Raw genomic sequence first — 27689 nt, 5'->3', positions numbered from 1 at the left:
TCCACCTGGTTCCTTTTTGGTCCAATTTAAAGCTAAAGCTAGTTCTCTTTTTGCTTTAAAACATTTCTGCTGTTTGACAGAGCACATTTTAGAACAAGGCAATGCTGCATCTAGAGACCGCTGTTAATGTAGGAGGACTGGAAATGAAGAAACTCTTTCCTCGGGACACAATACCACATTTTGAGTTTGTTTGAAAATGAAAAAAACATTTGCAAATTCATGTGAAGGTTGGTGCAAACTTGTCATCAGAAGAGTAAAGGGACTCGTTAAAGGACGTGCTAAATGTGTGTTCTTGAATGTGTGTTTAGCCCATGGTGTTCACACTGGACAAGCTGGGAGGGGCTTCTTCTTCCTCTTGTTCTTTACTAGCGCATGTCCGCAACCTACAGTTGAAAGAGGCTTGATGTGAAAATTCGAAGTGTTGCAAACCTCTAGAATCTAGCTAAAGGGTTTTTCTTTCACAGCTCCATTCCGCTATATGAAAAACTTGGTATCATTCAATTCTGTCAATTATTAGTTTCTCCTCCATGATCGATTTTCAATTGCCTGGTTCTTTCGTGAACTAAAAGGTGTAACACCCTTGTCTAGGGACTTGTAAAAGGATGTAACATAAAAAACAAATTATATACCCCAACGACTCCAAAACTTTCACAAACAAACCCAGGCTCAAAATAGGCAGAAAATTTTGCTTTACTTTTTGTACATTGTGTATAACAGGAATTTAATGTTGTTTGAAAGAAGATTGTCGGTGGCTAAGATGTGTTGAGAAAAACGGAATTGCTAGTTTAGCTCTATATTGGTGTTTTCTTTAATGTTGTCATCCCTTTCTTTAATTGTGTCATTGCAAATAAGTGGGTGACTACAGGGGCCCCAACTGTCCCAGTCTTTTCTTCTATGGACGTATAATGAATGGGGCCCCTCAAGAGGTACGGGTCGGAACCTTTTCATGGGTCGATTTAACAAACGCTCAAAATACTGGATCAAACCGTACCATACCGGACTGCTCAGTGGAAACGAGGCTTGACAATATCAAACACAGTAAAGCTCTGCTGCTGCCAGCTGGGGGGGTGGGGTTCCCAACAGACCATGTGGCAGTGTTTGAATGCTGAGCTGGAGGTCCTCGCCCAATCAGGTGCTCTGGAGAATTTGGGCACCAATCTGCAAATAAAGATGGAAGCGGGGGGGAAAAAAGGAAAGACAGAAAACCCTTACGGCCTCAGCCATAAGTGTTGACATAAACAGATATAGACAAAACAAGGCTGTGACATCACCAATAGAAAATGCCTTTCCTCAGGTTCAAATGAAATTAAGTCAATTCAGTCACCATTTTTCTGCGTTGCGGATATCCCCCAATTTTGCCATTTTGGTACCAGGCGACGTTAGTAAACAGTGATTTGTCCGAGAATCTATCAATCAAACGCTTCGAACGTTTGAGATGGAGCCAGTGGGAACCACATTCTTTTATTTAAGGATCGGATTTTCTTGCACTAAAGAAAATATATCAAAAAGAAAAAAATAGCCTTAGCGATAACGTGTTAAAAAGCTGTACCAGAGCAATAACGGTTATAACAGAATGACTGAGTAATAGCTGTTTATTTTTCAATAGAAGTCTATGGGATTTTGGCTTTCTGGGACCAGGGGGTACTTCCTGTTTGGAATGCAAGGGGGGAGGGGCTGATCAGTCCAGTTCTCTCTATGCTCTGTCTATGGACATAACAAAGGGACGTCATCAATTCTTCACTACCAAATTCAAGTCCATGTTTGGTCAAAGTTTAACATGGTTGAACTTGTGCAACAAGTGCAAACAAGTTTGAACGCTGAACCTCGAAACATGCATTTACGCCCATTCAATCATAGACTTTTCATTGAACATAACATAGCTTTAAGGTTACTTCAATCATTAAACAGAAGCTGTTAATAGCTGAACGAGTTGTAGATATGTTCATGTTTGTTCCATATAATTAAATATTTTTACTTCTCTTTTTTACAGATGAGAATTCTTGACAAATTCCCAATTGAGGGAGGACAGAAAGACCCAAAAAAGAGGATCATCCCCTTTTTGCCAGGTGACAAACACAACACTGTGACACCACTATACTCTTTGAGATTGTTGGGAAGCCTGCTCTGCTTTTCCATCCACGGCCTACTCCTACATATTGCCCACCGCATTACTTTGTTTCATCGACTCCTATGCCCAAACCCAGACCAAATCAATTTGTGGTGAGCTGTGTCAGTAGGAGGTTAACAGAGAGAGGTTTGTTTATTCTGATAAACTCATTGTGCACTAGAGCAGAGGGGAGCAGCAAAGAGATTCTTTGTTAGAGACAAACTGCGCCACTTGATTCTGACCTTTCCTGTTCGGATTTATTTCTCTGTAGGCCCAGCATGGGTGAGCTGTTTTCATTAGTCGAAGCAAACTGGCTAAAGGCCGGCGCTCATGGTGTTTAAAAATCTATGGAGTCCAAATTGGTCCTTTTAAAAGGAGCCTTGAAAAGACATGTTGGAGTCAACTGAACTGAGAATCCATTATCGTCAGGAGGCTGAACCTCCTCAACGAAAGGATCACTCTGAGCTCCACCCGCTCACTAATGGAACGGAAGATAATTATTTCAATTTTTAAAAAATCCACAACCCACAAAGTTGAGGTAGAAACATACTGATAAAATGAGGGCTAAATCTTACACTGCAAAAAAGTATATCTAACTAAGACATAAAAACTTATAACTAGCCAAGAGGGATAAACTCAGAAAGAATTGAGTGTGTAAGATTTTAAATCTTGTTTTGAGATTATATGTCTTTTATTTCTTACATAGTTATTTCATCTTAAAATAGTTCTTTTTATATATGTATTAAGATAAAACCAGCCAGCATACTTGACACCCAGTTTTAGATATAAAAACTTGTTTCAAGACATTCAGGCTTAGATTACATACTTCAACTTTTGTACATTTATTTAGAGCTTCAAACAGGTTCAAAATCTGCACAAATTCAGGGTTCTTTGTGATCAATCTCAAACTTCAACCTTCCAGATTATGACTTCTGATAGAAGACTTATATTTAACTTCAAAACTGAATCTAAAATAGTAAAAATACCCCGTTTCAAGAGAAAATTGACTTGTAAGAAAACCAAATCATACTACGAAAGTTTTTTTAGTAACAAAATAATCCTAATTTGAGAAAACATGTTTTAGTGACTAGAATATTTTTCTTAAAATGAGAATTTTTGATAAGAGCATTTTTGGTAGATTTTTTTTTGTTTATTTAAAGGAAAATATTTTAAGGGGTTAAGAATTTTAGAATTATTTTTAAGAGGCGTGTTTTGGAGTGTACCTTGGTAAGTGACTCCCTCCTAACCTGGAGGAGTCGTTCTATCTTTTTCTGACTTAATAAAATTTAAAGTCCCACTCCAACTATTTTTCTATCTACAATTGTAGGAGAAAATATGTGATCCTTTTAAAATCACTTGGTTTTTATGCATAAACTGGACATATGATTATGTCAATAAAAACATGAAAACATATTTTGGTGTGATTTATTGTTTTTCTCACTCGTGATTTTGATTGAGATTAAAATAAAAAACACACACACATCATGTGTCCATTTCATACATAAATTGAGGTAGTCCCAAAGGGTTCACATACTTTCTCTTGGAACTGTACTGTAAATGTGTTCAGAGATATCTTTTAATTATGAATATGCCAGTTTTTTTTTTTTTTGCTAAAAATCAAAAAGTGTTTATCATTTTTTAAGAGATATTTTCTGCAGAGGATTGACAGTTCCTTAGAAATGTGTTGTGGGAGGGACTGTTGGAGCGGAAGTAAGCCTCAGCTGATATCCCATCATCTTTTGCTCTCTCCCAATAGCTTACAGTCCGTCACAACCTCAAGCAAGCAATATCGAGCCATCCAGTTTTGAGCTTTTTCAAATGATGGGTTTTTATCCCGAAACACAGTTTTATGGGGACAGGGGCGCTGTTCCATGAGGAAGACGACTCCAAACATGGCGTCACTATGTTTGGATTTTTCTATCTAATTTTGAATTCTTTTATTTGTGTCTCGTATCATGAGAAAAATGCTACAAGAAGATGTTAAAAGCCCCCAAAACACCATATTTATTGGAGTGGGTCTTAAAATCTTAAAATTTATACTCATGTACATCTAGCAGAGCTGAACTCAACTCTCATTATGACATTCTAAATATAAAAAAAGTTTGGTTTTAACCTTTTTTTCTGTTTTGTCTTTATTTTAGGGAAAGTCTTGTTTCGCCGCAGTCACATCCGAGATGTTGCTGTCAGAAGACTGAGGCACCTGGATAATTACTGCAACGTGAGAGCCAAACGTCACCCCCTTTATTTATGTCATTTAGTCTGCGTGCGGTCACGCTCAGGACAAACCTCTCATATTTCATTGTGATTTAAAGAGCGCCCCCACTTGACCTGCCACAGTATTTTTCAAGACAGGCCTCAACTTTTTATCTGTCCCGCCAGCCTGTTGCAGAAAAAGCGAGTGCTCTGTCACGACCGGCTATTTTCTACCACCAAGATAAATAAGCAGTTTATAAAGGAAATGGGGGCACATGGGGGGAAGAATGAATCAGCAGTTAACGGGAGCACGTGAGAGCAGATCATTAGGACAGAGAGAGGAATTTGGGGCAGGTGTGGTGAGGATTTTTTTTCCCGTTTGCATTTGAGCGTTTAAAAGTCTTGCTTCATCCATATCACCGCTGTGTGTTTTCCTTTGTTTTAACCCTCTCCCTGGGCCTTCTTCCTTCCCCTCCACGCCCTCCACATCTCCTCCTGGTCCTCTGATCTGACTCACTTGCAAAATATAATAAACTGGCTACGCAGTCCCAACGAAGCAAAAACATGTTTTTAAAGCGCTGCAGCTTTTTCACTCCTTTTCTCTACCGCAGGCTCTGATGAAGCTCCCCTCCCACATTTCCCAAAGTGAGGAGGTTCTTCAGTTCTTTGAAACAAAGTCAGAGGATCTAAACCCTCCCACAGAGTGAGTATCTGGAACTGTTTTCTAGAAGCTGCAGCGCTTTCCGTCTTATAAGCTGTGCAATTCCAAATATTGCCCTCTGGTGGGTTGTAAACACAGTGAGTTTGCTCGGCTCGGCACCTGGGACCTTTTGTTGTTGTTGACCTGTTCTGATCCACAGACTGAGCTGTCTGAGATGACTTATTGCCTCTGATTGAGACGCAGCTCATCTGATTAATTACCATGACAGGGAAATGACAAATGGCGGCAGAATGGATGACATGTGGGGGAGTTCCATTCTTGAGGGCAGATAAGACTCTATCTAGTCATTTTTCATGTTCAAAGTTGGAGTGGGTGTAATTGCAATAATTACAGGACAGCCTTTTTCAATGGTTACTTTTTGTTCAGATGTTGCATTCTCCTTTAGATTTATGTTCTGTTTCATACGTGAGATCACCTCTTCTTTTCATTTGGAAGAGGGAAGCTTCTTAAAATCTTTCTTCATGGGGCCTCCAACTTGCAGGACCCCTGCTTGTTAATCCCACTTCAAAGAGAAAGCCTTCTATGGTTTCAGAGACTGTCCAGTTGGCTTGAAGTAAGATAGTCAACCACACAAAGCCCTCACTAATGCCGTGTCTGGACCATGTCAAAATAAAGATAGTGCCTCTAAAGCACATGAAGAAAGTCTGGGGTTGTAAAAGCTGCTTTTTTAAGATGATCATGCTTTAATCCAGAAGGATCTGGGTAACATTTATGCAACTCAGTGAATCCCCACAGCCTTAAGACTTCAGCTATTGTTGACTGAAGCCCTGACATCCTGACATCTAATGTTGAAGAGTCGCCACTGCACTGACTTTTAGAAGAATGTGTAAATACAGATATAAAACCGATCTGCCACTAGAGGGAGCCTTTCAATAGGTTCTTAAAATTGATGATGGTAACAAAAAACTTAACATAGAAGTGTTGTTCAGGGATAAAAAAACACAAAAAAGTTACTAGATTGTTCATAATTTTTAAATAATATATATTTCTAACTATTTGAGTCAAATATTATATTTTATTTTAAATATTTGGCTTAGACAGAATATTTGTGTTTAGTGTTTTGATGTTTTACTTTTAGTGTTAGCAGTTGAGTACACAATTCACCATGTGACTTTAATTTAATGACATTGCTTGAAAAATAACTTTTGAGGAAAAAATAATCGAATGCAATGCTTTGCTTCAGTCAAACTCAATTTCAAAAAGAATAACTTTAGCAAGTGAGAGTTTTTTTGAACACGTTTTTGAAATCTAACATAAAATAAACTATTAAACTGGTTTTAATAAAGTCGTGTTAGTAGGAAAGCTAAATAATTAAGAAAAAAAGAGGGTGAGATTCTCTTTGTTAGCTTAGATTTGGTTAGTTTCATAATCCCCTTCACATTGTGCAAGAATTTATGTGAAAACTGCATCCTGCTCAGAGTTTTAGCACAGTTATGTAAAATGCACAGCTCACTGCTTAATAGTACAATGCAGATACTTTCAGTGGGGTTGAGACCAAGGGAACTTTTTGATTGGTGGGCCACAAAGAGTTCTAAAGTTTGATGGACCGGTAGCAGATGCTGGACTATTTTGGTAATCCGCCCAATAGGAGAAAGAGATAACATAGAATCTGCACAAAAGCATGACTTTATTTTGATAGAAAATGTATATATTTATACTTTAAAATAGATAATTTGGGAGTTTTTTATTTCAAAACGGTGGCTTTTGTACTCATTTTAGTGTCATTTGCACTGACTGGTTCATGTCCCTCAGGGAAAAATACAAATTTAGAGAATTGCTGCATAGATGGATTGGAAAAGTGACTGTCCAACTCAGAAAACACACATGAACGTAAGAAAAACAGCAAATCATTAAATAATGGTTACTTATGTAAAGAAAGAAAGAATAGAAACATTTTATTTATTTTTTCTTTCTTATCTGTTAAAAAATATTCTAAGACACATTTCTCCAAAATTAATCATAAAAATCAATTAGTTAAAAATCTATTCAGTTTTTTAAATCAAGTTTTATGCATGTACACGATTATTAACTACCTTTAAATTTGACTTTACCTTAAATATACCTTAAACTCCAATCATAACTTTAATTAAAATGCAAATTAACTACAAAAATGTATCTTTTTTGATTTTTTTTTGTCTCTAAAAGGGCATAAATGTTAACAAACCCATTAGTGTTTTGTAAGATGAACCTAAAAAGTGATGCTCTGTTCTCTGAAAATTCTGTGAATGCTCTTTACAGGCTGGAGCTTATTTTATTATAATTGCAAGAGCACAATAAAACATATTCGTGACTTAGCATTGTTAAATAAACATACTTTGATGCTGACGTCAGTCTGAAACCACCGCCAGGTTTGGTTGCAGATGTGGGCTTGCGTGATTTGACTGTGTATGTTTTTACTTTCAAATAAAACCTTCCTTTTTTTTGCAGCCTGTCTATGCGCACGTCAGTTTTCTGGTTTGTTAAAGCGATTGGCTGAGAAATGCTGTCAACCCTTTTGACCGCGGAGCTGGAGGCTAGTCCTGCAGGGGTTAACTCCAGGTCACTCAGGGGAGTCTGGGTAATGTAGACACGAAGCAGGGCAGATACTGAGCTCCTCTTTTTGGGCCCAAAAAATGTGAGAAGGCTAATATCTCACATTCCTCTCCTAATAGGTCCACCTAAAGATTGAGCCGGAGCAAACAGATGATCACTCTCACTTAAGTTTGCAGTATTACTAATACATTTTATTCTGTGAATCTCCTGATAGAAATCCAAAGTTTGTTCATTTGAATGAAATCATTTAGCCTCCCTGGCTAATCTCTGAAACATTGCTGTAATGTCACAAATATTTAACACTTTTGGGCATATTTTCTTGTTCCTTCAACGGTTAGATTTTACTGGCGATAAGAGGTAACTTCACAAAGTCAGAGCTGTGCGCAGACTCATCTCCTGGGAGGAATATAACCCCTCCTCTGAGCCGAGGCTCACGAGGAAGCAGGGCAGGTCAAGCATTCACTTTATCCCCGTCACTTCTCTCCAAGGCTCGGTTACTTCTCCACCCAGCCAGGTTTCGGCCAAACAAACACATCATTCATCGTTTGAGTCCGTTACTGCAAAGGCGACACGCTGTGAACAGTAAACTGTTAAATATTGTAGCAGATTTGACTTTTTTCAGATGGTCTATGTGTAGATTCTGAAGTCTATTCCTTCTTTCGTAGCATTCAACCATATGTGAGGACCTAAATTTAGTGTGTTTTTTGCAGCCACTATTCCTGCAAGGGGCTCTGAGAGTGAGCTCATACTTTTTTTTGTTTTTTTTTTATTGTAATCCTCTGAAATCCAAGCCAAATGTAAAATCTGCATCTTTGTTCTAAAAAACTCTGTTTGCAATTGCAAGATTGTTATCGGTGTTTTTCTTGTTAACCGGAGTTGCTGAACAGGCTGTTAGCTGGCAAATGTTGGAAAATGTTTATCCAAGCGTGACTCATGTCCATGACTGACCATGGCTCCTGTCCTGCTGTTGGCTGCTGCGGAGAGCCAGGTGTCTGTTCCCATCTGTGTCAAATCTCAGCTTCTCCCCAACCTCTTTCTACTTCTCTGTTAACTGAAAGAGGACAAGCGGTTCAAAAAACGGCCTTGTGATCGAAAATATTTATGCTTTTCTCTTTCCTAATAAGTTTATGCATGAGAAAAATTGATCAAAAATGAGAAAAGTCCTTATTCTTTAAGCTCTGTATTTTTGTTTTGTTTGTTTTTGACACTTAATTGAGTAAATTGAGCAAAACTAGCGTTTTAAAGTCCCACTCCAATCATCTGTTGTAAAAGCGTTCCCAGTGGTCTTTTAATTATGATATTGCCGTTTACCAAAAAACCTCTGTCGTTCTCTAGGACATAGTTTCTGCAGAGCGGCAGGGGTTCAGCAGAAATTAGGGATAGGCACTACTGGGAATTCGGGAATCAATCTGATTCCAAGCAATTACAGGGCAAGGATTGCCAATATGGATACTGATACAGATACTTTTTTCTTGAAATGTTTGATTATAGAATAACTTCAAATATATATATATATTTTTTTGTTAATTAAATGTACAACAAAATACAAGATTGAGACTTTTGGCAAATAAAAATGCATATTAAGTAATTACAACAATCTGAACTGAACGTTCCTCAAAAAAGTACTGTGTATTAATAATGGCATAATGCAATAATAACAACACGAAAACAGTAACTAGTGCAAAATTTAAAAGAATGCAAAAAATTAGCAAAGATGTAAGAATAACAACACCACAAACATATTCAAAGAAGCAAATAAAGGCAGTTGCTTGGTAAAAAAAAATCTAACAAAAGCAATGTAATAACCATAAAGATACAAACAACACAATAAAAAATCCTGTCATTGGTGCGAATATATGTCTCTTTGATGACTGTACTCTCTGATAAAGCAGGTGGAGGTGAGGTAAGTTGTGAGCTGTAGCGAGAGAGAGAGAGAGAGGTGCTCTGTTTACACAGACAGACAATGTTGCCAGATTGGGCAGTTTCCTGCACAAATTGGGTGGGTATTTACTTAAATCGGGCTGCTTATTTGTCCAATCTGGCAACACTGCAGACAGATAGTATTGAGGAAAAACTGCGACTAAATATCGATCTCACCTGACCTCGCTAGTACTAATACTCACATCAATTCAACCACCCCTAGCAGAAATTTGTCTTTAGTTTGTGGGTGGAAATGTTACCGTGGAGTGAGGCATCCCTCATTTCCCATCATACCTTGATTTTCAGCTTACAGCCCCTCACAATCCCAAACTAACATTACCAGTTCAACGAAAATGACGAGCAACATCTGAGTTTTTCCAACCGAACAGCTTTGAGCTCAGTAGAGGAAAACAAAGACGTCCATGGATCTATTTGTCTGCAAGTGGATGAACCTTTTTCCAACTGTATTTTTTCGACGGCTCCTGATACACAATGATTAGATTTCATATTTACTCAGAAATGCAATTTTAAGATTACATTTTTTTAAAAGAAATGTTTCAAGAACAAATCAAAAACACTAAAAACACAATTTTCATTGAGGTAGGTCTTTAAGATAAATTAGAATAAATATTAATGTGCAAAATCCCCCCAAATACTTGAACAATGTTAATAGAAGGATGGAGAAAAAAAGGATTATTTGAGGATCATTTCACTCCTGGGAGAGCGCAGTGTGCTAAAGGTTTCTGCTCTGAGACTCGACTTGTTAACAGTCTTCTTTTCATAGCTCTCTCACAGGCCGGACTTAAGAAAGGCGCCTTTGACATGTAATCATGAATGGGACTTAGCTGGCTGATATGATACTGTTGTCAACTAAATAAATGCTGTTCTGTTAAACAGAGGCGGCTCCATCACCATTAGACCAAATATCCAGATATATTGGCTGTAAAGAAGTGGTGCTTTTCCTTGTGTTTCTGACAAACTTTCAGCAGTACTCAGAAGTGTCCCACCCTGCTCCCCTCCCTCTGCTTGTGGGTCAAGTTCTGTGTGCATTCTCAGCGAGGGTTTGGCTGGTGGTCGTGTGCCAGCTGCACTTGGATGTCCTCAGATGGACATTTAGCTTGTAGCCGCTTGAGAGGATTGATGGAGTTTCGTCAATGACTTGGTGCATAAACTGACACTGATCATGCTACTCTGCTGCTTCTTCTTTTGCAGAGACTGCGGGAGTTCTGGCAAACGGAAATCAGGTAAGATGATCATTGTAACCCCAGAAACCACCCTTTCTAACGCCACCTTATTGTGGGATAATGATCTCATTTACATTTTCCAGATACACACAACGACAAACCATCACATCAGAAGTTGATTTCTAAATAATCATGAACATTTCCATCAGATTAACTGTATTTTATCCCAAAAATAAGGCATTTATTTATTCTATAGGTCTGTTTTAATCTATTCTTTGAAGTTAAGAATAATGTATGATATCTAGAACTATCTGTGGAGTTTTGTTGTATTATCAGGTCAAAAAGTTCCTCTAGACAAACATTTATGTTTTCTCATGACTTGGAGTATGTGAGGAAGACAGAGTGGCACAGCTCCGCCTGTAAATGTGAGTGTAGCAGCAGAAGTAAGAGGCAGATTTAGTCAACAGCTGTGCAGTTTTAGTATTTGCATGCGAGCTGACTTACGTGTTTGCAATTTCAGAATGCCTACTTGCATTACTAAACTACATGCTGCAATCAGATGCAAAGTCTGTAGCTCTGTTCTCCTTTCCATGGGTAAGAATGGGTGGGTGGGGGTGTTGAAGAACTCACAGGAAGTGCTTATTGGGGTCCTCCCATTACATTTTATGGCACATTTTTTGGCATCTTTGCAGGATATGATGTCATTGAAAACTGACATTTTCCAAATCGGCAGAACTAACTAGCTTGGTTATTGTCTCACACGCTAAAATACTTTTTATTTCTAAGGACTCAGTGTCATATATCAATCAAAATACACCATATATATATATATATATATATACAAGCACAGTTCATATATAATTCCAGAGATATTTAAATCTATTAAAGTTGATATTAACCCCTTAATTTATATCCAATTTTATTTAAAAAAATATTTCGCATTTTTTTTGTTCGAGGTCAAATCTTATTCAGTGACAAATGCCATAAAAGGGTTCACAAAAAGTTGTTGACACCAGCTTCTACAGATATTACAAAACATTTTTAGAATGTCTTTATGTTAAATGAATGAGGAGGGGCTTGCAAAATCAACCCTATTGTGGCTGCATTGTGAACCTTACCTGATTTTGGTTACTTTGTAGTCAAATGGGCTTCAAATCAGAACTTAACTGATTATCTACTTTTGCATTGTCCACACCCACTTTAATATATTACTATCGTTGCGCCATACAATATTAGAGGTTATATCTGTTTTTTCCAAAGCTGGAGGGGTTCAAACTCCCCTGTGATATCCGCCTGTGCTTCCTACAGTCTGCCACAGCATGTCACAGCTGGACCAGGGGATCCTCAGGGGGGGGGAAATGAAGCAGGAGTTGGCACAGGAAAGAAATAGGACCCCCGGGGTTGTTTCTTTGAGCCTTTTTTCATGGTGTGGAGGCTTTAAGTAACAGCGAATTCCAGCCTCATGGTGAAATGGAAAAGATTGCCTTGTCTTGGCTGTGTCTGTGCTGAATAGCTCGCACTCTGTCGTTTTCTTCTAGACATTTAGCAGTTTCGGTCTAATTTTGTTTCATATTAGATGTCTGATCATCCATTCAATTTTTTTTTTATTTCACAACAATTATTCTTTGTGCAGATGATAATAAAAAGCCATATGTTGTAAAATCTGTGAAAGCACCTCATACTTTATCCAGAAACTTTCACCAAGATCCCCATGACGGACATTAGCGGTTATATTCCTGCTTTAAAGCAGGACAGCAGATGAGACCGGAGTAAATTTTGCTCTCTAATCGTAGCTTCTGGGGTTCATAATTATATGCTACCAGTTTCCCTTAAGACCTTTTGCACTTCTGTCCTAAAAGAGGAGAATGCAGTCTTCTACCACAGAGCTGCATGTGGTTAAAGGGTTTAGTGTCTACCTGGCAAGTGGAGGAAATCTTTGCAGTTTTTGTCACTTGCAGCTGATCACATTGCTTTTATTTTTCAATCAAATTTTTGCCGTTTTCTGTTTCCTAAAAGCTGTGGTCATTTATCTTTTAATAGGTTCTGAAAGTAGGTGGTGAAATGCAAAAAAAAAATAAGAGATGTAATCAAAGGGGAGTTGTGTTATATAACCGGCAACTTCCTCTGCCAAACAACATTGCTAAGATTTTAAACGATCTTTTTTATCGTTTATGACTCACAGCTGAGTCCCATGTGGTGAATCTGCGCCTACATCCTGTGAGCTCCTCGTAGAGGTGTTATATCAAGCATATAATAAAGTGCTCCGTGTCAGATGCTCCACTTGTTGGCAAAACTGTCATCTGGATAGTAACTGGTAAAGAAATGCAAGGTGCTGTCTCACCAAAATGTTGCTGCTCGTCTTCATTTTCGAACAGAGTTGGATGCGTTTTGGAAATAGAGTAGAAGAGCAGAGGAGCTGAAAATCAATCAGGGCAGTAGTGCATGTGAAAAACAGCTGGAGAGAGAAGTGGAGGTTTACGTGGCAAGTGGAAATGGTGTCTGTTGGAAGGCTGAAGCAGTGCGTCAGTGCGTGCACGCCAGCAGTTTTTGTTTGACCTGCAGATCTCTGTGGGCCTGCTGGAAGTTTACAGTCCAGCACGAGATTTGGTTCCTGCCCTTCATGTGGCTGTTTTTGTGAAGCTGGTATGTCAGTCTATTCATAAGTCACAGGATGTTTGGAATTAAGATGTTTTTGGGTTGGCAAAGATTGCAAAATGAGACTCAAAATCTCTTTAAAAATTGTATTAGCCAATTGTTAATTCTTTATAAAATGTTAAATATGACAACTTTCGTCATTTATTATTACCTAATAGGTCAAGAGTCAATGTTTTTGCTCTATTACTGAGACTACTTTTAAATTTTAGAGTAGCTAAAGCAAAGTCAATTCACAAAACACTCACTTTCCATTTATTTCAATGCAGCTGTCCATTTTCTAAATACTGTGTTGCAAAATAATAATATATGCTTTTGCATTTAATTAACTAATGTGTATATGTTTTATCTTTTATGCATAGGATAAAAAAATCTGCAGCTCAAAATTGCTACACTAACATTTCTTTGAATTCCGTTTGTGTAAAGTAAGTTAGCTTTAGTTTTGCAAAGCCTGAATAAATCCATGTGATGATATTTGGCAACAGAAGTATCTGACAGAAGTCACACCTTTAAACATCAGAGCTACATTACATCATAGGGCAATTAAAAAGAAATCCATCAAGAAATCACCAAAATAATTGCCGACCTTGACAAATCTGGCTCATACTTGTGTACAATTTCCAGATGACTGAAGGTGAAATGTTCAAAAAACATGACATGAAAGCAGCATTTTTCTCAGAAGGATCTTACCGTCTGTTGGCTAGAATTGATGAATCATTATTCTGTTCCAAAATGACCTTTTAATGAGTTCTAGATGAAATTAAGGAAAACTTAACAGAGCTGATCTTTGCATTTACAGAGGCATCGTTGAACGATGTTGGTGAGTGAAAATACATGAAGAATTACTGTAAAAGTATTAGGAGAAACATGTTTTATTCGTCTTACGTTACACACTGAAAACATTTTTTATGGTCCTCTGGTAAAAGCATATTTCGGTGGACAAAAACTTTATTCATAGGGAATATATCAAAATCATCTATGAATTAGAAAATAATTTGTCAAAACTAACTGTAAAAAAAAGAGCTCAATTAGTTTTATGAAATTTTTTATTAAAAATCCAGGCTTAGCCTTTGTTAGACTAATCCATTTGGGTCTGTTTTTCTGCTGGGTCTAGCCCACAATAAAAAGTTGACACATGCCAAAAACCTTCAGCTGTAAAAGGTAAAAGCTTGGGTGTGGAAGGATGTATGAATGAGCAATGCCCCAACCCTTGTGTTGATAGTGGAAATTTCTGAAAGCAGGACGGGCCATGAACCTTACTCAGGTTTGCCTGGATGAATGAGCCGAGAGGTATTTTGAGACTCACGTGAAAGGATTTTCAGGCATCCTGAAAAACACATTTTCTTAAACAAAAATGTTCTAAATGTGCAGTTTTGTGTGTGATAGTTCACAGATAAGAGTGGCTGGCAAATACTGTAACTACAGAAATAGATAAATATTTTTTTACAGGTTTACACTTAATTTGTTACATTTGTTTAATTGATTTCCGCCCGATGGATTGGCAAACCATCCAGGGTGTACCCTGCTTTGGCACAACAGCGGCTAGGATAGGCTCCAGCAACTCTTTGACCCTTTGAGGCACATGTGTCAAACTCTAAGCCTGTGTTTCCCAGCTAGCCTGCTATTAAAGGTCCTTATAGGCCAAACATAACTGATTCACGTAGTTAGCAGATGTTAAAAATCAGCAGGATGTTGGCCTTTAAAGCCGCAGTCTGACACTCTTGCTAAAAATGATTAAGCAAATTTAAAAAAAAGATGGACAAATTGCTCAAAAATTACTATTTCATTTTTTTTATTTTTTTATTTCTATTACTTAGAAAGATTCAAATATTGAAAAAATACTACTCATTTTAGTGTTGAAAGGCAAAAATCTTTGTTAATCATTTTATTACAGTAAATATATAGAATTTCTTACTTTTAACCAACTAACTTCCAAAAGTACAAAGAAGTTGCACCGAGTTCTGCTTTTAATATTGCGTTTTGTACAAATAAAATCTATAAAAATGTTGCAATGATGATAAAAAAAGGATTAAGTATTAGACCCAACATGTAAGTTTGACTTTTAATGCCCATTGAATACAGCTTTAGATTTATGCATTTATTATGTTAATTATATGTCATAACAAGCAGATTATGTGAAGAAATGCTCCTTTTTTCAAACTTTCTGAGTATAAGGGTAGTTATGGGGGTGGCAGATGTTTATTTTTCCTTTTCTTGTGGTCTTTTCCGTCTCCCTCAGCGCCACATACTGATTCAGTGACATGAGTACATCTGTACAACACTAAACAGCAGTTCCCTTTCTAATCCAGCTGCACATCTGCTGCCGATGAGCCAATAAAAGACATTGTGTACATTGTGCAACATTTTAACCCCTCCACACTCACCCCAGTCCTTGCAGGGCTCAAATTGTGGCGCTAAATTCTAAAAGTAGTAGCTGTCCAAGAAAAAATAAAAATCCTTGAAATAGGCGAATTGGTTTTCTTTTTTCCTCCGAGGATTTATTGCAAGTTTCCAACTGTCATTGGAGTTGGTGACGAGTCGGTGTGGGTGGGGCAGGATGGGGTTTGGATGTGTAGGAGTGCAGGGGTGGAAGCAGGAAGCACGTGGATGACTCAAACAGAGACGGCGGCCTTAGCTCCAACTAAACTACTTGCTTGGTGACGTTCATTCATGCGGAATCTGTTGAAAAATCTTTGCACTTTGAAATTTTGCATTCACCTCTCCTGGAAATCTAATTTTCACCCTCTCTAAGGCTGTTTCACCTTAGTTTTTTTTCTGGCCGGTCTTGTCTTTGTTCAGACTCCGCATTCCTGCTGTTTGAAAACATTTCATTTCCTGAACGAAACTGAAATATTATCTTTTGTTTTCCAAGCCTGTTGAGTTTGCTGACAAAGCCTTAACTCTCAAACATGCAGCTGCTCGTATATTTTATGAAGCCCCTTTCGCATAAAATCCTATAATGTCTCCACAGTTTCGATCATTATTTCATATGTATGCTTTCTACTTCTGTCTGTTGATGAATAAGCAAACCTAACTTGGTGGCCGTGTTTGAAATCCAAAAGATTCTTGTTGTGGAAAACTACCTTTCATGAAAAGAGAATTACGTTTTTATAGGCACAACATGCTAATAAATCTGAAAATCGAGGCAAAGCGGTACTTAGGGGAAAGTAAAGATGTTCTGAAATGTGGAAACTTTCTAAATTACCTCATTTCTTTAGGAAAATAAGCGGGGACAGAGTGAGTCATGTCACAATTGAGAATGAATTCATCTGTTACGAGTCACTCAATCATAAAGCTGCTGATGCTGTCAATATAAATTATTAAATTTTTGCTTTAAATATAGATTTTGCTGTTGTAAGCTTTATAGGAAAATCACAAGGCAGAGTGTAAATAGTTGTCTTTCCATTATTTCCGTACCCAGATGTGCAGCTTGACAAAACATCTTGCCTAAATAAGTCCTCATAAACCACAGCTCAGCCACAGCTCAACCGCAGTAATGTAGCGAGAGCCTCTGGCAGCTTCAGCGTGTGGCGTGCTCCGAGCTCTGAGGTTATCTCTGTGACTTATTAGCTGCTTGACATTTCAGATGGATTTTTTCGAATCGAAGGCAAAATATTTTCCAGATTTAGAGAAAGTCGAACATGTTGTTTGGAGTATTTCTCCAGCTCATCTCAGCGGATTAATCAGATCATCTCTGACACTCCTTATGTGAGCTCCAAACCTCCCATGAATTGCGTTGAAATAGATTTATTTTAGTTTTCAAAATAAAATAATCACTCTATGCAGAAGGTGTTTGTGGCACATTTTCAAACTTGAATTGCTTTTGTTTTTTAACATAGTCCAAAATAAATACCGAATAGTCAAAAATGCATATATTTAAAGTCCCACTTCAATCATCTTTTGATCAATTGTGAAAGTGTTTTTTTATTTATGATTATGGCGTTTTTATCTAAAATCAAGGCCATAGTTTATCCGAAACTCCCTCTGTTTTGGGCAGAGTGAGCCTGCCCTTACTTCCCATCATCACTTTGGTTACACAAACTAACATTAACTGAGCAACAAAAAAGACGAGCAATATCAGCGCTATCAAGCTATACAGTTTAGAGCCAGATGGCAGCTCAAACCAGGAAAACAAAGATGTACTGATCTATTTCTGTGCAAGTGGATGCATTAATACAAGCTTTTTCAAACAGCACCTTTTTATCAGCTCCTGATTACGATTTATCAAGAAATACTCATAAACGCCATTTTTATCTTAATTTTCTTCATATTTGTTCTCTATCAGTAGAAAGTGTCACAAAACAAGTTAAAACACCATTTTCATTGGAGTGGGTCTTTAATAGGGTTGTGTATTGGTAAGAGTCTGGCGATACGATATAAATTGCGATACATGTCACATGATTCGATATGCATCACAAAACATCCCAAAAATGTACCAGAGAAATTTTTCACAATTTTCTTTAGAGTTGCCTTAATACTAATACACATTTCACGTTAATAAAATTGTAAAAAAAGAATTTTATTTAAAGATCACAACACCAAGCACTGCAGCTGTATCTCATATATAAGCTGCTTTTTCCCACAAATTCATGCTGCTTTTCTTTTGGCAAATAAGGAAATATTTTGGTGACCCTTTAAATGAGATGCTGCAAAACACTTCAGATACTGTTGACAAAAATACATTGAATACATTTGTTAACCTTGTAAGCAGTAAGTAAGTTTATTAATATGAGCTTTGTAGAAAATTGTCTCATTTTAGATGTTAATGAATCAAGCATGTCAATAAACTTTATTTGGCTAATAAATGTGTTACTAAGACCCTATAAACACATTAATAATGTTTGTTAATGTGTTAATAAAGCTTGTTAAGGAATCTTATTATAAAGTGTTATCATATTTATTATTAAAAGGGAACAGCAATGTTGTCTGATTTCCACAACAAAATATTTTTCAATGTAACGAAAAAAAAAAATGAATGTGTCTTAACCGAAAAGGTTCCAAAAGTAAGATGGAAGAAATAAAGTGGAAAACAAAAATAAGACCCTGAGATATGGTTGCTCATAAATAATTAACCAAATATTGCCTTGTCAATATTTTAAATCGATACAATTATCGCCAAATGAAATATCGCGATATATTGCAGAATCTATTCCCCCCCCTACCTAATCTGTGTTTGTTGCGCTGTGTATGATATGTTATCTTAGCCTGTTATTCCACAGAGCGGTATCTGCTGCAGCAGTACATACACTGCAGTGTGCGTACAGTAGCTCTCTGTGTTTGGAGCTTTGAACCCGACGATCAGCCGGGCCTCTTGTTAATGTGAGATCCGAGCATCAGCTGGTTAGAGGCTGAATCCCAGCTGACATTGGTTAGATCCGCCTTGCTGCAATCAGATAGGCTTGTTTTGAGGATTTTTTTGCCAAAATTTCTGCAATGATTAGTTGTTGAAACTATAAAAAATGTGAATGTTTAGAATAAATAACTCACATACAACAAGGTGTTTTATTAAGAGGTCACTGCTGCTTGTGTTAAATTCTAGAATAAAGTTAGCGATGCAGGTTTGAACCACATGAAGAAGTAAGTCACTGCTGATGCTTATATGGTTAACTCTGAAGGCAGAAGGAGGAAGGGTTTCATTGGCTGGCCTGCATGCTGTAGTCAGAGCTCTAGTGTTTCACAGAGACAGAGGGCCATCCCTCTGAGCTCAGCTCCAGCCCCTTCATCTGGTTCTATTTAAGGTCCCCAGTGCCGACTCTTATGATTGGCGTACACAACCCCCCTACTCTTCCTCCAGCTCCAACCCCAGCTGAGGAGCAGGAGCCTTTTTAGTAGATGGTTTATTTTCCGAGGGAAACTATTTCTTTCTCTGGCTCTACTGTCCTGCCCTCAGCTGGCCTTAGCTCACTCTGCAATCTCTGCACAACTGCTTTAAACTTTCTGCGCTCGCTTACTTGAAAAGTTTCAGGATGAAACCACTTGAGTGAAGCAGGATGGGCTTTACTTTTGGATTTCTTCTCTTTGACTAAACTTCCTGCATCTTTAAGGCATCTGTTGCATCTATATGGCTAGACTCTGGGGAAGATGCACTGAACCCTGTGAATATTGCTATTGGCTGAGCTCGACACACAAAGTGGCCTATGGCACAGCGGGTGCCCAACAGTCGTTCTCGTGGACCTATGGCTGGCAGCTGGCTGACAGCATGTTTTTTTCCATCAACTCCAGGTCTGGATGCGTCGGATCCTATGCTCCTTGAACAGTATGTGGTGGTGGCTAATTACGAGAAACAAGAGCCTGCAGAAATCAGCCTGCAAGCAGGAGAAGTCGTGGACGTCATTGAAAAGAGCGAAAGTGGTGAGTAATCAATGCAATAACATAGATGTGAGACGCAGATAGATTTGTCCAAATGTTTCTCTCAAATGCTTCACCTCTTTTGTTGCCCAACCCCATCTGGAGGCTCGCTTTGGCTCACAGTGTGTCCTGTTTTTTTTTTTTTTTTGCCTGTTAGTTTGGGCTTAAAGCCAAAATGTTGCCTTTAGCAAAAGGAATGTCTTCCAGACTCGTATTAATTATTCCACCTCACATTAATGGAAAGCCGGTGAGACACGCTGGGTTTACAAATGCCAGCTGTAAAGACTCCTTAGTCAGCTATTTAACCTTTGCAAAGACAGAGCCAGGAAGTTGCTTTGGAGACTTTATACCCAGCATTCCTTCACGTTTAACGGGTCATCTGCGAGTTCATTTCTTTCATATTCCGTGAAGAAATACACCGAAATATAATGTGAGGCTTTCTTAGAAGGCGAGAGGCAACAAGGTTCGACTTTAACGGTGTGCTGAGACAGTAAAACGGTAATGGGATTCATGTGTTTCTCACAGACTTGAAGGGGGGCGATCGGTGACCAGGAAGGCAGTTTGACTTGGGTTTCATGATGGGTGTGAGGACCACTCAGGCCTCAAGGAAAAACTTTGAAGTGTCCTGCCTCAGGGTCCATGTATGTTTTCCCTCCTCGCTCTAACAGAATCTCAGCCCAATGGGGAGCCAGTGTGAGGCGGATATTCCGACACCTTGAAGTCGTGTACCAGAACTTTTTTTTCCTCCATGAATTTTAAATGGGCAGTTCTGGGATTTTTTTTTTTTTTTTTTTACAACCACCATGAAGAGTTGGTGTTGTTGACCTGTTTGTGGATCTCATGTGGATTTTATCCACATTTCATTGCTGATTTATGGCTTCCATGTTCCTTTCGTTGTTATTCTTGCTCAGCACATTTATCTTGGATTTGGCTTGTTTTTTTTTAAGACTTTCTCGAAGGAAAAACAATAGACCGCACGTTTTTAAAAATGACCCCCATTTCTGTTCGACAGTTTTATAACACAGTGACACTTCTGCAGAAATAAATATGACCCGGTTGCTTTCATTAGCTGCAATCCTTACACCTCCTACACATCATGTGAATACACAGCTGCAAACTTCACATTGGGAACCAAAGGTTGAGTGTTGAGTCCTAGGAGGATTCTCAGGCTTTACACAGTTGATAACTTTCTGCAATGAAAGTTTTTGCAAGTACACCCAAGAAAAAGTGACGCCATTACAAGGAGTCTGTGGCTGTGATCATTGCCCTATGCGTTTATTAAAACATCCGTATCTTGAAATATTTAATGTATTCCTAAATATTGGTCAGACCCGTAAGTAAACTCATCTTTCTCCACTTTTTTGCGCCTGCTGTCTTGCGCCAAGAAAGAATTTTCCATTGCACTTGCATGACAGTATCGTTTGTCTCGTGGCCTTTGTTTCAGTTGGAACAGTAGTTGTGGTTGTCATGCTTGTAAAGATGCTATCTATCACAGATGTATTATAAAAATCCTTTGTGCAATCAGATGAGACATTTTTTTAAAAACTTGATTTGAATATCTTTCAATTGGAGTTCACTCCATAGACAACTATATCATCTGTCTGTTTCTGAGCATTTGCCAGGGGGAGATGCTGGCTCAGGAGTGCAGTTTTGCATGGAGAGACTCGGGGAGAAAATGGAAAAAGCAATTTCTTGCCAAAGGTAGTGGTTCAGAGAGGTTGGTTCATTAAAAAGGCTTAATGGATCCTCCAGGATGCCTCCTCAGTTTTCACCGTATTGGAAAGAAGTTGACCAAAATTAAACTTGAAGCTTTGTTGGTTTGTTGAAATGTTTCGGATTCAGTGGTTTCACCTTTAACTCTTAGCAGAAAGAGCAAAACACTGCATGTAATTCCTCAAAAATGACAGTAATTGCGGCTACTGTTTTTCCTCCTGCACCCCAGGAGCATCTCACTTGGCTGGGACAGTTGAGGCAATTTATGTAAAACATTTTAGATGTCTTGAATACAAGAGTGTCTCAAACTCATCTCGGAATGGTCTCAAAGTGCTCTCAATTTAGTCCATACAAATTGCAGGGTGACAATTAAAATGATAACTTTTAGATGGTTTGAAACCTGTGAATAACTGAAGACAAAAACCTGACTTTCCAGCTGTATAAGTCTTTAATCACAACTGCCCTTACGGGGGTATCTGGGCTGTCTATGGGCAAAAAACGGGCAAACCTGTATGGGGCACACAGCTGGCCCACATCCATTTTCTGAACCCGTTTTATCCCTTATGGGGTTACGGAGCTGCTGGAGTCTAACCTGGCCACTTCTGAGCGAAGGCAGGCTACACCCTGGACAGGTCACCAGTGTCACAATCACACACCCATACACACTTGCATTCACAACTAGGGACAATTTAGAGTCACCAGTTCACCTATGAAGGACGTTTTTAGACATTAAAATACAAAAGTGACAGACCACCGAGTGGTCCACCATTTATTCAACAGACCTTTTTTCAATGGGCATGCACCAAGCTAGAGGTCTTAGCGAATACTTTTACAACACAAGGGAGAGGTCGTGAGATGCATCCACTTTGTACATATTAGTGCTGTTTATATGATAAATGTGTGCTACTCATTAGAAATTAGAAGATTAGAACATAGTTTTTGACAGCATTCTACAGGCTTTCATGTATGACGTGCACACCCGTGCGTGCAGCTTAATAGGGAGTCAATAAGAAGCCAGAGCTCACAGCATACTAACAACTCAAGTGTGTCTCTCCATGGTGGCTCTCTTGCCTAGGAAAAATACAATAATAGTCATTTTTAAAGTAAGGATTACTTAATTAGAGTTTTTTAAATTTAGATGAAATGTATAAATTGATGGCTGAGGTGCACATAGATGATAAACTATGTTGGTTTTTACATCCATGTTGATCTGAAGACGTCTTGTTTGCTCAACACTACCTCCAGAATGAACAGATTTTTTATGCAAAGTAAAATTTTGGTAAAAAGTTTGATCTTTTATGAGTTAAAAGCATATATTGTCTTACACTGCACAACATTGGTTACTAGCTGCACTGAGATGATCCTGTTTGGCACAAATCATCTTTTATTTTGAAAATAAGTTATTTAAGTTTCGGTCAAATGTAAAAAGAAAAAAAAAATCACATTTTGAGAGATGCTAGTCTCTTTTAATATTTTTGCTTTTGTTCGTGCCAAAAAATAGACGTAATTCATATTTCTTATTTTAAAAAAAAAGAAGGTAATAAAGGCAAAATCCAAATTTCTTTGAGACTAAAGTAAGACTATGTAGCTCCTTCTAGGTTTTGATCAGTAGAAAACAAGCCCAAATGAACCTTTTTTTTTGTTAAAGGTTGCCGACCACTGACCTATAAATTAGATTAAATTACACTTACATGTATGTTACAAGATCAGTGTAATCCTCAACAATTTGATATCAAGTTTCTTCGAAGAGATGACAATTCTATCGGAAGGCTTGATGAACCACAAGAAAGAAATCATAGGTCCCAAGAACACATCAATGTAGTAGTTAGGCAATGGGATTTCTATAAGCAGCTTTTATTGAGTCATTTTAGTCAATGAACATGGCCTCATGAAACACATACTGTGTGATTGTGAGGCAGCCCAGAAGCAGTTTGAGATACATGTGGAGATCTATTTAGTTGTGGTACAGCAGGTGACTCAAAGAGATTAGCGTTTTAGGACAAAAAGAGGAACAAAGAAAAGGGCTTCAGATAATCTACTTGAAATTTTCAAAATTAAACTCCATACATGGATTCTATAAGTTTTATGAGTCTAACCATATGAACACTTCTCAGAGTGCTACTATGGAGTGTATTGGAGAACTGGACACGCGTGGAAAATGGCTTATCTTCGGCTCCAACAAAATTAAATTAAGAGTCACTAGTTTTTCACAATACGGATGCTACCATGTTGTAGTCAGATGACATCAGTAAGCAGTGATTGGTCCAAGTTTGTCTGAACATTTCTATGGCTACCACTCTTTCCAATCAGGTATGATTCAGGTAAAAATATCATGAAAAATTATTAGGAATTTTAAGAACATGTTAAAAAGGTAGCAGAGCAAGAAGGGTTATTCTGACAAATATAATAACAGTATATTCTGTTTGTTTCTCAATAAAAGCCTGTCTGAATTCCTGCACTACTCACAACTAGGTTACTATATCGGGAATTTACCATTTTGTGGAGTCCAGATCTACAATTCCAAAATCCAGTGTCCAAGAAATTTTCCAAGAGGTCCTTGCAAAAAAAAAAACCCTCTGTACCAAAACTTTGTGCACCAATGCTCACTAGATTGACAATTTTTCATCTAGAAAAATATAAATAGACTTCATGAAGTGTTCATATTGATTAGGTTTTTACTTCAGAACTTTTGTGATGTCATAATTACGATTGTTAAAAAATGTCCGAATTGCTTTAAAATAATTCCAGGGCACTAGACAGAGTGACCCCTTTGCCTTCTGGTGTTCCAAAAAGGAAGGAACCACTGGTTCCAATAAGATAAGGCTATGTCCAAAGTTCTTCTACATAGTTTAGATCAGGGGTCTCAAACTCAGTTTATCTTGGGGGGGACTGAAGACAGTCTGGTTGAGGCTGGGCCATATGGGGTTCCATTTTTGCCAAAAATATGTTTTTGCGTCCACTGTCTATATCTTTGGTCCATTATCTGTTTCTGGTTAACAATTTTATTGAACATTTGTTCATGTCTTTTTACTACTAAACAATATGTTCTGTCTTGTGAAACGACAGGCGCTAACGACGCTAGCAATTGTTGCTAAGGACTTTTCTGATGCCTATCCAAAGACAATAGCAAATGCAAAGTTTTAAAGAAAAAGCAAGATGAAACATCACAAAGCTATCCTCAAAGAAGCGTGGGCACCCAGAAGATATTGCTTAGTAGTACATAGACATGAACCAATAAATGTTCTATAAACTTGTTCAGTAGGCATAGTGGACGCAAAAACATATTTTTGCCACAAATTGAACCCCATACATCACTGGCTGCACATGTTGAGAAAATTACTCGCGAATAATCATTTTCTTACAAAAAAGAACTAAGGAACTCATTAATGTGGAGCAGGACGTCAAGTTTCCTGTCCTGAAAGTTTTCATGCTTCAAGTCCGATCAATGTCACGCCCCCAAGAGCCATTTACCCCACCGTAATTGGTTGGTTCGTCAGCTCCTCACACACCACTGTAAAAGTGCCATTCATACAAAACTCATGGGCTGCACCAACATTAAACTTTTATATTAAGGCAGGGGCCACAAAATATAATCTCGGGGGCCGCAAATGGCTTATGGGCCGCCAGTTTGAGATCCCTGGTTTAGGAAGTCCTAGACCAGATAGTTGTAGTCTAGGACTAGATAGTCCAAGATAGTCCTAGACTTGATAGTGTTAGTCTTTGACTAGCTTGTGCTAGATAGTCCTTGACTGGATTGTCCTAGTCTAGGGCTAGATAGTCCAAGATAGTCCTTGGCTGGATATTGTAGTCTAGGACTAGATAGTGCTAGATAGTCCTAGACTTGATAGTCCTAGTCTAGGACTAGATAGTCCTATACCTAGACTAGGACGATCTAGTCTTAGACTAGTACATAGTCCTAGACTAGGGCTACGACTTAGCCTGGATAGTCCTAGATGAGATTTTTGTTTAGTAGTTAGGTAATAGAAAGTAGTTAGGGAGTAGAGAGGAACTTCTGAATCCCCCTTAGCTTATTGGAGATAGAGGTTCCTTCCTATTTGAAACACTAGAGGGCATTGGGTCACTCAGTCCAGTTCTTATATATAGTCAATGAGAGCTAAACACTGAAACACCCAACTTACGTCAGAAGTTTGGACATATTGTCCATTCAAGAACTCTTATACCCATACTTTGGGCTGGTGGTGTTTGTGCTAAGCGACTTCCAGACTTGCTTGCTTATTTTAACAAGACAATTTATGCTTTCAACATATTCAGAGCTCCTCCAAAACCTTGGTAAATCCTACTGTATGTTTTCTCTCCAATCATCTACGTAAAGGGGATTTATTGAATTTTGTGTAAACAAAAAGTTCACGTTTGTTTGCAAAAATCTTTTCAAATGTAGACTTAGCCAACAGGTAACTGGATAACTTGCAGGTGATGTTTGGCTGCCTGGAGGGAAAACATTTATGGCTGCAAAGGATTAGTGAAAAAGTGGCTTGTTGTTAATAAAAACAAAAAGAAAAAATGCTGTAGTTTGTAGCTTCTACTTTCAGTATTGCTTGAGCATATTGTAGAATTAAAGTTCTGTGTTTCCGAGCAGCATCAGGGCTCAGCTCCCAGTGCTGCTGTTGCTCAAACCTTGAGTTTACCAACCTGGTATGTGCAGTTTCAGCAAGAACAAGTTTCCTTGTATAACAGAGGAAAAACCCTATAATTCTTGTCAACAAACCGCCAAAGACATTATATGGAACGCTTGCCAAGTGTTAAATGTATTTTTTTTTTTTTTTTTTGATGGAAGACACATTATCCCTTCGGAGTAATCCCCATCCTTCACATTCCTTCAGCCTAACATAGGAAGCACTAATGACCATCTCAAGAAATTAGGCTTATCCTGTGTTTTTCCACATATGAAAAGTCAAAGACACAGGAGGAAGATTAGGGAAACAGGAGAAAAAGGGGATACTATAATGCAAAGAATTAGCTGTAAAGATAGTTTTCTTTTACTTTTGGCATTTACTTGAAGCCACAGTTTTAAGGCAGGGGGGGAAGGCTGTGAGACTTTAAAAGACTGCTGTGTCCACAGATCAGTGGAGCCTTAGAGAGCCAGGGGCTACGGCGTCGTTCAGACCATAAGAGATGCTTTCAGAGTCCAAGAGGGAGTGAAGGTTGTTCCTTAGGTCAACATCGGCTCTTAAAAGTCATTTTGTGCCGTTTTTGACCCACATCTCTCCACATGCCGGAGCTGCACAGGTAATTGAACCTCAGTCTGGTTTTCAGAGCTGAAGGTGGGTGTGTTGGGGTCTGCAGGCTCAGCCCCTGCGCTTTGATACAGGATCTACTGTTAATAAATACAGGAGCTGGGTATGAATGGGGGTCTCTGGCGCTGTACTCAACAGTGGTGTCGGGTGTCTGCAGGGCCGCTGCTGCGACTCTGCATTCCTCATCATTTCTCGTCCCTAGAAAAAAGAGAAAAGCCTCCTTGTGCTGCTGAGTCTGTGGTTCTCAGAGTCACGCTAAATGGAAGACACATTTCATTACAGTTTGAAGCTAATTTGTGGCTAACATAAACTTCTGAATGTCAAAGGACATCAAGCTGCATCCCAGCATCACTGTGTTGTGCATGCAGTTGCATATTTAGCAGGTTTAACTGATTATATTCAAACCTTGCAGGTTTTTTTTCTAGGTTTTCCACTTGACTGTTGAATATCTAACAAATCTGTGATACTTTCTTGCAGATGAGAATCTGCTGTTGATTACAGTAAAAATGAAAGCAGAGCTGTTAAAACGGATCGTTTCCAGATGACAGAAAGTGTAAAAAAGATAAAAAAGATCTTAAAAGAACTGTCCTCTTTTGTTATATGTGTGTTGCCTGGTGCTTCTGTGCCTGTAGTATGAGTTAGAGGGGGTTAGGTGAGGCTGCGAGTGAGGAGTGACCATCCTTTACAGTATTTTTAACATGAATTTGTCAAGTTTAAGCGCAATTTTTTTAGAATATACAGTTAAAATGTGTTGCTTAGTTGATCTGAAAGTCTTTCATCCGTCAGTCCAGAATAAAGCTTTATGCCTCACAATCTTTAAAATGTATAATAAAATGTACCAACTCTTACAACCACTAGAGGGCACTGTAGGTGTTTCTATCAGTATTTGCTACAAACAGTAATTCAGAAGAAACGCTGGCCTTAGCGTAGTTGTTCAAAAGTGAGAAAAACAATGAAAAATTCAACAGATTTAGTGATTTGAAGTGTTTCATTGACTTGTTAGCATGTTTCTTATGCTATAGTTAACTAAATAAGTGTCTATATGCTGCTATAATATAGCCTAC

General features: G+C 38.2%; 1 protein-coding gene across 2 annotated transcripts in view; it reads left to right on the top strand.

The window, feature by feature from the left end:
* The window catches only part of LOC112161620 (SH3 and PX domain-containing protein 2A), a 211495-nt gene that overhangs the window by 11322 nt on the left and 172484 nt on the right, over window positions 1-27689 (top strand). For both annotated transcript variants that reach the window (XM_036215466.1, XM_024296904.2), the window contains 5 exons: window positions 1991-2066; window positions 4249-4325; window positions 4912-5003; window positions 10686-10717; window positions 19532-19660. In XM_036215466.1, the coding sequence (XP_036071359.1) occupies window positions 1991-2066; window positions 4249-4325; window positions 4912-5003; window positions 10686-10717; window positions 19532-19660 (406 nt within the window). The remainder of the gene's footprint in view (window positions 1-1990; window positions 2067-4248; window positions 4326-4911; window positions 5004-10685; window positions 10718-19531; window positions 19661-27689) is intronic.

The sequence above is a fragment of the Oryzias melastigma genome, linkage group LG15 (assembly GCF_002922805.2).
Source record: "Oryzias melastigma strain HK-1 linkage group LG15, ASM292280v2, whole genome shotgun sequence".
Lineage (NCBI taxonomy): Eukaryota > Metazoa > Chordata > Actinopteri > Beloniformes > Adrianichthyidae > Oryzias > Oryzias melastigma.
The sequence above is the reverse complement of the archived record's forward strand: the minus strand, read 5'-3'. Positions and strand labels throughout refer to the sequence as shown.